This window comes from Akebia trifoliata, chromosome 8, assembly GCF_017979445.1.
Source record: "Akebia trifoliata isolate Shusen 1 chromosome 8, ASM1797944v1, whole genome shotgun sequence".
NCBI classification, from domain to species: domain Eukaryota; kingdom Viridiplantae; phylum Streptophyta; class Magnoliopsida; order Ranunculales; family Lardizabalaceae; genus Akebia; species Akebia trifoliata.
The window spans coordinates 36,889,414-36,902,091 of NC_141382.1; the positions used below are offsets into that span (position 1 = coordinate 36,889,414).

General features: G+C 31.4%; 1 protein-coding gene across 1 annotated transcript; it reads left to right on the top strand.

Moving 5' to 3' along the window:
* The first annotated feature begins 1,350 nt into the window (after positions 1-1,350).
* Positions 1,351-7,125, top strand: LOC147396650 (ras-related protein RABA5c-like). The gene is made up of 2 exons (XM_086451668.1): positions 1,351-1,824; positions 6,535-7,125. The coding sequence occupies exons 1-2, from the start codon at positions 1,494-1,496 to the stop codon at positions 6,849-6,851; spliced, it is 648 nt and encodes a 215-aa protein (XP_086307794.1). The 5' UTR covers positions 1,351-1,493; the 3' UTR covers positions 6,852-7,125.
* The last annotated feature ends 5,553 nt before the right edge of the window (positions 7,126-12,678 follow it).

Sequence of the window (12,678 nt, forward strand, 5' to 3'; positions counted from 1 at the left end):
GAGGTGAAAATTCGTTTGGCACAAAAAAAATACAATCAAACTGTCATTTTCCAAGGAAAATAGTTTTCCAATCCATACACAATCAACCACACACTTAATTAATTTAAGTGGATTTATGATTTTTTTGACATGATTTGACTCCTTGGACATGTAATTTTATTTTTATTTTTTAATTTTTTGTAACTAATGATAAATTGACTTGCTAAACTAATATGATTGACTAATGCAGTCAACGTGGCATTTTCATAGAACCATAGATCGTTTTCCTTGTCAATCGTGTTAGTTTATTGCAATATTTTTCTAAAAAATTAATTTGAGTTTTAAAATTATGATTTTAACTTTTTTTTCATTAAGAGTAATTTAAAGAAAACTATAATAAAAGATGGAAAAATCATTTCTTACGGGTGAGAAAATATTTTATCATACTAAGACAAAAACTCATGAGCAATTAAATTCCTATCTTCAAAAGTTATAATTTTTATTTTTATGAAATTCAAGAACATAAAACGTTAGATAATCCAACAATTTTAGAAAATGTTGGAGGATTAAATATTTTAATTCTTTTTCAATGTAATTATTTAAATAATAGAGAGATTTTTCGGACAAACCTATTTATTGTATTTTTATTACAAAAACACTCTTACTATTTCAATTTTATTACTCAACAAACCTTGAGTAGGATCCATATTATTTTAAATGATTAAAAACCTATAATATCCTTAATTGTTTAATCACATACTCATACTACTAAAAATGTTATATGTATTAAAAATATGTTGTTAATAAAGAAAAATACTTTCTTTATTAAGTTAGTACTTAAAGTTTCCCACATCAAATATTAGCATCCATAAACATGATCTGATGTCGTAGGATTGTAGAAAACAAAATTTTAAGGATTTAAAAAAAAAAATAAAAAAAATTTTAATTTTTAAAGTTGAATTTCAATTTTAAATTTCAGAGTTCGGTAGCGGTTCATTTTGAACAGCATGTATCAAGTTCGGAAAAGTATATATATTTTTTTAATTGTTTTCTTTTGAATCTGAATTTATTTTTTTATGAAATTAAAAAAAAAAGGTTTGTTGAATAATAAACTTAATAAAGTAAAGGAATTTTTATAATAGAATGAAAAAGATGGGTCTGTTGGGTAAATTTTTTTAAATAATATTATATTTTTAATAATTATAAAAATAAAAATAATATTATTTTAATAATTTTTAAAAGAAAAAGAAAATAAAAAAAGAAAAGAAAGACTGAAAGAGACCATCGGATACATTGACAGTATTGTCTGTAAAGGGGCTGTGTGTATGTAATCGTTTTATCAATTATGAGCCCCACTACTTGAGCAGTATGTGTCTGCCAGCCAACCTCCCTTCTTTACTCCTACTTTAGATAAACTTTTTTTTTCTTCTCTTTTCTCTGTCTGTTTCTCTGTTTTCTACTAAATCTAAGAGAGAAATCTAGAAGCAACTCTTTAACAGACAAAAGGGGAAAAAATGGACGAAGAAGAAGAAGGAGAAGAGTACCTCTTCAAGGTGGTGATTATAGGAGACTCAGCTGTTGGAAAATCAAATCTTCTTTCAAGATACGCAAGAAACGAGTTCAATTTACATTCCAAGGCCACAATTGGTGTAGAATTTCAGACCCAAAGCATGGAAATCGATGGAAAGGAAGTTAAAGCTCAGATTTGGGACACAGCAGGCCAAGAACGCTTCCGTGCCGTTACTTCTGCTTATTACAGAGGTGCTGTTGGTGCCCTAATTGTCTACGACATCAGCCGTCGTACCACCTTTGATAGTGTCGGTCGATGGCTCGATGAGCTTAATAGTAAGTTTTTTTTTTTTTTTTACTTCAATCTTTAATAAACCCTTACCCTAATTTCTATTTTAATGCTAGACTAGAATTCAAGAAACCACTTGTTGTCATTTCGTGATTTTCCTTGGAGATTTGATTGTTCTGTTTTGTAGTTTTTGGATGATTGATTTTCAGATTTGATTTGTTGATTTAGGTGATGTTAAGGTTTGCTTTAGTGGATCTTCAATATTCCTAAACCCTAACCTTAAATTGTATCTCTTCTAGAATTTAACAAACCTCATGTTGTCATTTTTGTTGGAGATTTGATTGCGATGTTTTTTATGTTTGGATGATAGATTTTGGGATTTGACTTTGGATCATAGATTTTGGGATTTGATTCGGTGATTTAGGTGATGTTAAGGGATGGTAGATCTTCAATATGCCTAGACCCTAATTCTGATTCTAATTTGTATTTTTTCTAGAATTGAAGAAACCCCATTTCATTTTGTGATTTTTTTTTTGTAGATTTGATTGTAATGTTTTTAATGTTTGGATGATAGATTTTGGGATTTGATTTGGTGATTTCAATGATGCTAAGGGGTAGTAGATCTTCAATATATATTCCTAAACCCTAATTTATATTTCTTCTAGAATTAATGAAACTCCATGTTGTCATTTTGTGACTTTTGTTGGAGATTTGATTTGGTTGGAAAATTAAATGCATTATTTCATAGCTTTGGTTGATAGATTTTGGTGATTAGCATGATGCTTAGTGCTTCTAGATCTCAACCTATAGGGTTGTTTAGAGTTCTTGTTGTAAAAAGTAATTTGTACTTTATCCAATTTGATTGTTATACATTTTATATTGTTGTGTTGGGTTGTCATTTTTGTGGTATCTTTTATTTTATTTTTATGCTAGAAAGATACTTAAATTTTTTTCGTTTGATTCAGAAAAGACGATCCAATGAGGTTTTATTTTGTTTTATTTCAATACTTCTCTTGAAACGTTGGTTTTCTGTTGCTGTTGAGTTCAATTTAATATAACATTGGGATATGTTTCATCCCATCAAATATTTGTGGCATATGCCGAGTTGTTTTGGATTTTGATGATATGGCTTGCTTGGACCACCTTCTTTGTGCCAAGACCGTGATAAAAAAATTTCCCCATTTTTCAATTTTAATGGTTTTATTTTGTGATTTGTTTTTCATTTTGACCTCATTTTCCTTTATCTCTTTAAACAATATTTTTTTTAACCTATAAAAAAATTGTAATGTGTTTTACCAGAAAAATTTTATTTAGATTTGACTATTTTCTTGAAGATAAATGACACTTCTAATGTTTCTTGGGGATTCGTTGGGATTTGTTCCGTGATCCATTTATTTTTGGGTAGTAGGACACACATTGCATTTCATAGCAAAATATCTAGATGGAACATAATTTCATTGGATGGTTGTGGAATGTGTTGTTTTATTGATGATATTCTTTAATACATAAAATGGAGAAGACTATTGTGTAGAAGGTGATCTAGGGTTCAGAGAAGATAAAGAGAGAGAAGAGAACAAGAAATTCCAAAGAAAATTTATATTTATTCTTTCTTCATTCCTATTTATATAAGTTACATGATAAATAGGAAATGACAAAAAATGACATCACATAAACATAAATAAAAAGAACTATATCTGATAACACTCCTCCTCAAGCTAGTGCAAAAATATCACACATGCTCAGCTTACTTATGAGATTATCAAATTTGGCATGACCCCAAGGCTTTAGTGAGGACATTGGCTAACTGGTGTGATGTAGGAAGAAAGATGGTGTTGATGTTACCGGAAGTTATTTTCTCCTTGATGAAATGTCAGTCAACCTCAATGTGCTTGGTGCAATCATATTGAATATGAGCTATGTTAATGGCAGTCTTGTTATCACTATACAACTAAAAAGGTAGATTAGGTGAACAACCTAGCTCATGAAGTAATAGTCATAACCACAGTAACTCACATATGCCAAGAGTCGTGGCTTTGAACTTAGCTTTGGCACTTGAGCGAGCAATTACAGACCGTTTCTTACTGCACCAAGTTATTAAATTACCACCCACCATAGTGTAATACCCAGAAGTCGAACAACGACCAGTAATAAAACCTGTCCAATCAGCATTTGTTCATGCTTCCACACGCATGTGACCATGTGAACATTATAGTAAAACTTCCTCAGACATCTTTTCATATATCGAAGGATGTGTAGGGGAAGATCAAGATGTGGTATAAGGGGCATACATGAATTGGCTAACAACACTTACTGCATAGGCAATGCCCAGTCGCAAGAGAGATAGGTAGATGAGTTTACCAACCAAACATTGATAACGACTGATATCTTCAAGAGCTTCACCATCATTTTCACTTAATCGGTAAATTGGCTCAATTGGAGTGTCAACTGGTTTAGCTCCAAGTTTGCTAACCTTTTGGAGCAGATCTAGCACATACTTGTGCTGTGAGATAAAAATATCTGTCTTGGATTGAGCTACCTCAATACCCAAAAAATAATCCAGAAATCCAAGGCTGTTTTGTTGGATTGCCAATTTGGAAGTCCATGTTGACCCCACAACCCTTAGTAAGATTTGAAATCTTACTATGTTAGTAGGCAAAGTATTTCTCAATTGAGAGTAATATGGTAGAGAATGGGAAAGTGGAATCATGTGTGTTTAGTGGGATTCCACTTTCTCCTGTTTTAATGTTACGCTAACCCCATGTAGGATCTTTAATTTTAACAAATACTTTAAAAACGGTGAGACAAGCACTAAAAGTGTGAGATAGCGAATCCGACCCTAGGGTCGGACAGTTCATACCGTGTAACAAACAGAGCCTTAGGGTCAAGTTTAGTGCGAACAGGGCTGAAGATATGAGCAAAACAAATACACCCAAAGACTCGTGGAATCACAGAAAATAAAGGACGATCAGGAGAAATGAACAAAAGAGAGGGTTGGACGTTCAAGTAATGCGGAACGCAAATGAAGTCAACGGTCAAGAGTTCCGATGGAAAATTTGTAATTATTTAGGTTTTCACTTATTTGGGTCTAAATTTATCGTTTGAGATTATGTTAGATTAGTATTTATTTAGTTTTTTGTTTTAGGACTTTAATTTGATATTTTTTGGGCTTATTTTCATGTTTTATTGGCCCATAATTGTAGTATAATATTTAGGGGCGGTTTAATAATTTTAATTTGTCTTTTATTTAAGTTTATTTGGATTGAAAAATTAGGAGAGAGAAAGTTACGAAAATTAGGTTATTTATTTGGTGTTTTAGTTTGATTAAGACTCTTAGATTTATTTTCTTTATATAGATTGTATTAGGGATTTATTTATTTTTTATAAAAAAACGGAGATTTTGATGAATAAATAATGAGTTTCTTTCATGGAGTGAAGTGAGTTTTGCACCAGTCTTGACTTGATTCTAAGAAAACCCTTGGTGTGATTCCAAGGTTCTATCTTTCTATCCTTTTTTTTTTTTTTAATATTTATTTTTCTTTTTATTATTTCTCTTTAACTTTCTTGAATTCTTGAAACCCACAAACCTCAACCCTTAATTCTTTTCATATTTCCTTAACCCTTACCTTATAAACCTTAACTTTTAACCCTTTTCATCTATCCTACTGAAAATGTTGTAATTGCAAAAAACATTATTTTACTTTTGGGTTTACCCTATACAAGCCCAAATCCTGAACCCAATCCCCAATCAGATTTCCCTAAACTTATTTCCTCCCATCTTACCCCAATCCTTAACTTAATCCTAAGCCAAATTCCCTAACCCCTTTATTTTTCCCTTCTTCCCTTACCGTCTTGCATCATCAAGACACTAGAGGGAGTACGATTGATAATGTACCATGCAGTGAGAACTGTTTTAGACCAGAAATACTTAGAAATGTTCACCCCAATCGACAAAGCTCATCCTAATTCCAACAAATGAAGATTTTTCTTTTCAGCAGTATCATTTTGTTGGGGGTGTGGAAACACATGAAGTTTGTTGCCCTATCCCTTGAGTAGCACAAAATAGTTTCAAGCCTCCATAGAAGTACTCTTCTCACTTATCTGAGCTAAGGATTTTGATTTTTACTCCAAATTGAGTTAGAACTATCTCATGAAAATCTTGGAATATGGAATAGACATCATCTTTTGTTTTCATTAAGTACACCCATGTAAATCTACTATAGTCATCTACAAAAGTAACAAAATAGTGAAAACCCAACAAAGAAGTAATAGGGAGTACATATATTTTTAGTAGTTTCCAACTAGTTTAAGTTTCCTATTTGAATCTTGTTTGTACAAGTTCGAGTCCTTGGTTTCCCAATGGAGTCAAGTAGGTGTCTCTCGTTAGTTTTGACCAAATTAAAATATTTCTAAGTTGTCTTTGGTAGTTCCTATTCCGATTGTCCTAAATAATTATAGAAAGATGGTTGGGACTTCACATTTCTTGTAGTTCCAGTAGTCTTTCTACTTTATAACTAGCTTGAGTTTGAGTACATTTAGGTGAACAGTGCGGCTTCTACTTTATACATAGCTGGATAAGTGTAAAAACCTAGTATGGATTCCAGCAAGAATAACCTAATCAGGAATAATGTATTTATATGTTTTCTTCCTCCCATTTTCTGTACTAATATTTGTGGGTTGTAGTGTTGTATATTTACTTTAAATCATGTTTTTTTTTTTTTTTTTGAGTCATGAGAATTCAAAGTTTTGACTTGGTGCAGCTCACTCGGATACAACCGTAGCAAGGATACTCATAGGGAACAAAAGTGATTTGGAGAACATCAGGGATGTGAGTGTAGAGGAAGGCAAAAACTTAGCCGAAGCAGAAGGGTTATTCTTCATGGAAACCTCAGCCTTGGACTCAACGAATGTCAGAACAGCTTTTGAGATGGTTGTCCGAGAGATCTACAACAATGTGAGCAGGAAAGTCTTGAATTCTGATTCCTACAAGGCTGAATTGTCTCTCAACAGGGTAAGTTTAGTCAACGATGGAGATGAAGGATCAAAGAAAGCTCAGAGCAACTATTCTTGCTGTTAAAGATGACTATTTCTTCCATTATTTCTATAGGTGAGGTTTGGTTAGTTTAAATTATATTTGGTTGGTTTGTTGGTTTATTCTCTTAACTTGATTGATCTTCATGGTTGGTGGGGTTGCAAATAAGTTAATAGAAAAGTGTTTTTGGCCAATTATAGAGACAAAAAGAAAAATGGGACATACAATCTTTAGAATTAATAAGGTGGATCAAAATGTATGATTTTTCTTTTGTTTATGTGATTTTTATAATTAATTTGGTTGACATTAATATTCTTCATCAAGTTTAGTGGAAACTTTTACCCTTTTTACCCAAAAAGTTGCAGGCATGCTCATGAATCCTGAATGTCACTTGTTGGATGTTGGGGTTATATATATGGCTCCCGTTCGGCACCCATACTTTACCCTACCCTACGCTTTACCCTACGTGTTTTGTCTTACATGGGTTAGAAGTTTTGGAATGGGCTGATTTTTTGTGAGGATGATCTGTCACCAAAAATCAGTCCATTCCAAAACTTCTAATCCCATAAAAAATGGTTTACAAAAAATAGATGGTCCACAATTTTTCAAATTGTAAACATGGGGTTAGAAATTTTGGATGGGTTGATTTTTGGTGAGGAGGTTCTTCTAACTGTAGAGATCATCCTCACCAAAAATCAGCCCATTCCAAAACTTCTAACCCACGTAGGACAAAACAAGTAGGGTAAAGCGTAGGGTGCCGAACATTTCCCCATATATGTATATATATGTATGATGAAGCCATGGTTTTAAAACCCGGGATTCTGAGTTGACCCATTTGATGACTCAAATCATTTAAAATTTTATATATTTTCTTTTCTTTTACTGTTAATTAATGACAGAAAATGCCGCACAAGTGGATCGAGACACCAAAATTTGGATCTCACAATTGCCTCGTTTACATTTAAAATTAATATAATCATGATGGTTAATTTTCAAAATTACAAAAATATTCTCTTTGTTTTTTATATTCTTTTACTGTGGTCTTAAAAATACTTGTAATTGATGTTTTAAATTACAAATAAGCCCTTCTTGTACATGTGCATTTGCACATGCCACCTTCTAATATATATATATATATAAAAGGTCAGGATCAAGGGACATATGTAAAAATAATGTAACATTAATGGATTTTCAAAAATATGGGTTAGAAGTTTCGGATTGAGCTGATTTTTTGTGAGAATGATCTCTATGATGGGAAGATCATCTGAAAAAAAAAATCAGTCTAATCTGAAACTTCTAACCCCATTAAAAGTGATTTAAAATGTGGACCGTCGATTTTTTGTCAATAATTTGTAAATCACTTTTGATGGATTTAGAAGTTTTAGATTGAGCTGATTTTTTGTGAGAATGATCTTCTCATAGTGACCATCCTTGCAAAAAATCATCTCAATCCAAAATCTTTAACCCATATTTTGAAAAATCATTGTTTTTACATATGTCCCTTGAACCGCCCTCATATATAGATATAGATATTAAATTATTATAATTTTCTTGTTACAAAGTGGATTAGTAGATTTTCGGTTACAAAATCTGATTTTACATAGTTAATAAAGTTTTAATCATGCGAATTTTTCCAAATAATTACAGGCATTATCTTAAATATCAAAACCATTACAAGTGTTGACATAGCTATCATAGCACTTTTATTATATGATAAAATACAAAGGTGAGTCCACCTCTTTTATCCCCAACATAAAGAAGGGTTGATATCTAGGATCCCTACTAATTTTTCAAGGACAACTTTAATTTCATTATTTATCTTCTTGCTTCTGTTTTAACCATCCATTCTCACAATAAGTTCGCTCATTTACTTTTAAAAATCCTAGGATATCTATATTATAACGCTAATGATTGTTTGATTCGAAAATTTTCACTCGATGGACATGGCAAGGGCACATAATCGTTTTCATTATGTATCCCGAAGAAAAGGTCTATGGTTCCTATACCTTTACCATGTTACCATGTACTCATCAAGTGAAAATTTTCGAGTAAAAAAATCACGACTCATATTATAAAATATAATTGAGTTGCTACAGTTTTGTGTTTTGAGATAAGATAAATGTCTTCTCAACTCAGTTATAGTTTTATGGTTGGACAAATATCCTATCGAACCCACACTGCAGTTTTTGTCTTTCCTCTTCACTCCCTTTTAATTTTTTTTTTCTCTTTCTTTTTGTCTAATTTTTTTTTTTTTTTCTACTTTTACCCTCAAAGAGGAGTCCTGTAGTTTATGATAATATTGATGATTATTTGGAAAATTTACTTTTTTTTTATTATTATCAATAATTGAAAATTTTACTTTAATGATAAGGTGTAGGATTAATTGGTTGTGGATACATAAACTCTTACATTGGATTTTATCAAATCCCCACTCTCTTGAGTCTCTCAAAGTTAGGATGTTGTTACTAGTGTTCCTGGCAAAGATAATCTCTAACAAAGAGTGGAGGAGAGCAAGACAAGAAAAGGCTCCTATTGGGAAGGGTGGTGTTTGTGAAGGACTAGTGTAAGTAATGTAGGAGTATGGGATGGCATCAAGGTTTGAGACTTTTTAGAGTATCATTAGATAGAGAGGAATGTAACATGGTGTACTGTTATATATCAAATTATATTTTAAGATTTTTTTTAGATCAAATAATTGGAAATTAATATTAAATCCGATTAGGATTTCTTTTGTTTTCTACGTAGTAAAACTCTTTAAAGTCCAAATTAAGTTAATGACTAAGTCCAAGATAAAATCACATTGAGACCATCTAACGCCCAAAAGAGAGGTAATGGCCGATGGATGCAACGTTGAGTTTGTTCAAGATCCAATATAAACCATTGATCACGTTGTCTCTTCTCAAGGTGGTCCCATCTGATTTGAGTTGATTTGATTTGTTTCAAACTATAAGATCAGCAAGATGTCATCTTCAACAACAACACACATTGCAATACACAAGTGTTTATCGATCACATTCTTCAATGGCAAAAAACGAAAGTACTTAAGACTTATGATTAAGGTTTTATATTTTAACAAATTCACATCGATAAGTTTGAGGGAAGGTGTTAAAGATTATTGATCATTAAGTATTTTATATTAGATCAAACAGTTCGAGAATAAAATTAGATCCAATTGTGGTTATCCTATCAGTTAGGATTATAAGTGAAGTTACTTCGAATCTCGTCTCGTCTCGTCTCCTGAGCATGAGCATAACATGGAGAGAAAGCAATGAGGCAGCCAATACTTGTCAATCTTACTAGTAATCTTCCCTTACAAGGGTTAGTCTACCAAAGACTCTCCAAGTTGAGAATACTTGAAACATTGGGTAATTTAGATGTACATATCCCTCCTGGTTTTGATGAACAACATTTGAGGTGGGCTCTGTGTGTTTTTGAACTTATTGATCAAGGTCTTCTATGAGAGACTACTGAAAATGGCATAATTACCCTCGGTTTCTTCCTCTACCTAAAATTTCTTTGATTTTTCTCACTAAAACCCATCATCTTCAAACTCTAGTGTATGTTTTTATTACCCTTGTGTTCAACTTCATGATTCTTTCTCCTTCAATCTTCAAGTCTCAAGAACTAGGTATGATTTTTTTTTTTTTGAGAAATGGAAAACAATTGATTTTTAGTTAGAAAAATGAGTTTTTGGAAAGAGGTTGATGACGAGAGCATTTAAGTCATTTCTTATGAGTCTTTCTACAAAGACTGAGATTAAGTAGGTTGTCATCTGTTTGAGAACACAACTCGGAGCATGGTTTTTTAAAATACGGTTTCTAATATGTATTTATTTTAAATATTTTTAATATCGTAATTGAGTGTGGATAAGTGAATGTTCAATCCCTTGTTAGTAATTCGGAATATGGCAAAAATTTGAGTTTTATTCGATTTTGGATTGCAAAAATCCTGTTTAAAATTCGGTAAAAAAATCGATAAACAGAAAATATGCAGCATATGCTATGTACGTGATAGTCCATCTCATTTCAAAAATCTGGAAATCAATGATGGTGATGGGTGATGAAAATGAGGGCAGTGAGGTTATTGTTCCATTGATTTAAAAAAAAACCTAAAGTTAAGAGATAAATCATTAATTTGAAAAATTAAAGTGGTATCTCAAATAAATGTAGAAGGACATGTCATTATTTTTTTTTAAGATGAAAGGGACATTTGTCACTTAAAAAAGTAGATTCCTCCAAAATTTTGAAGCATGGCCACTTTAAAATCGAACTTATGTTACATATTATAACTTATAAGTTTACATTTTACAAGTTACAGTATCATTATTTTTCGATCGAGTTGTATAAAAATTTGTAAAAGACATAAAATTTGTATAAAAAAACTTGTTGTATTATTTTTTAACTTAAAATATGTGAATTATTCAGAATAATCCAATAATTCAGAAAATAATACTTTCATTAAAAAAACAAACAAAAAAAATTGTGAACTTTTTGCAAATTAAATGAGAAATTGCTTGTAAATTGAATGGGATATTGATAACAAGGGTTCAATCACAATTTTTTTTTTTTTTAATATAGATTAAAATCAAAGAAATGTCCAAAAGCGTGCTCTACTTTTGATGAAATTCAATTTCGGATTATTGTTTATCTTAATTATCAAACACATGAAAAGCAAGATCATAGGTATTTCAAAGTGATGATCTTGTTGATATAACGATAGTGGGATCGTTAATGTTTATTTGAAAAGTGACAATCTCACTACTTATAAAATTGACAATCTCGTAGCGAGTTACTTTTTAGTGAGATTGTCAATTTTCAAATAAATGTCAACGATCTCACTTTGAAATACTTGCAATCTCTTTCTTCATGTTCCGTGGATTAAAACAATCTGTGAGGTGGAATTGGAATTTCGTCATATTCAACACACTAAATTGTAATATACCCTTAAAATTATATATTATTATTAAATAATTTATATATATAAATACTAAACCTAGTTGACTAAAAATTCCGACAATATTTTTTCAAAGGGTTGGACTGTTTACACCCACCTTTCACTCATCTCACCCACTTAAAAGGTTATTTGCTACACCCACTTAAAAAAAAAGACTGTTTTTGTTTGATAAACCAATTTTTTGTCTTATAGGAAGGTACTAAAAACTTTCATAGCGACTCCACAAGCATCTATCGAATCAACCAGAATAGACTCAGTGGGAACTTGTCGATTAGGACACTATAGAAACTTATTGAATACTTTTAGGTAGATTTAAGAGTTTTACTTTTTGTACCACCAAATCCTTGTCAAAACTCTAGTTGAAACTTTCATAGATGCAAATAATAAGGTGTGTGTGTGAGAGAGAGAGAGAGAGGAAGAAGACTGAATCACGTTCAATATGAGATAGTGTAAGGGTAGAGCTAAGATGTTGTCTATGTGGGGGCAGCTAACGCTTAAAAATAATTAAAATTTTTTGTAGGGATAATAGAGACGATTTTTTTATATGTTGTTTTTATATGTCACAATAGATAATTAATCCTTATAATTGTTAAAAAAATGTGTGGGGGCAAGTGTCTCCCTTTCCCCCACTGTAAATCCGCCTTAGGATTAAGGCTAGCGATGGATCGGTTCGATATCGGATTAGTACTACTCCAATACTGATCCGAAATTTTTAAACATATATCTGATCCGATTGGATTAATGAATATGTGAACCAAATACAATCCATTTCATATCATCCTTAATTCAAAACCAAATTGATTCGAACACATGCCTTATTTTCAAATTATCAATGTTAAAAAAAATTAAAAAATATAAAATTTTAAAAAAATTTACTTTCTAACTACAAATATAGAGAGAAAACTAAAAAGACTAAAAC

Coding starts and splice junctions, on each gene's coding strand:
- LOC147396650 (XM_086451668.1), top strand. CDS start 1,494: ATGGACGAAGAAGAAGAAGGAGAAGAGTACCTCTTCAAGGTGGTGATT. Junction 1,825..6,534: donor ATGGCTCGATGAGCTTAATA/GTAAGTTTTTTT, acceptor GACTTGGTGCAG/CTCACTCGGATACAACCGTA.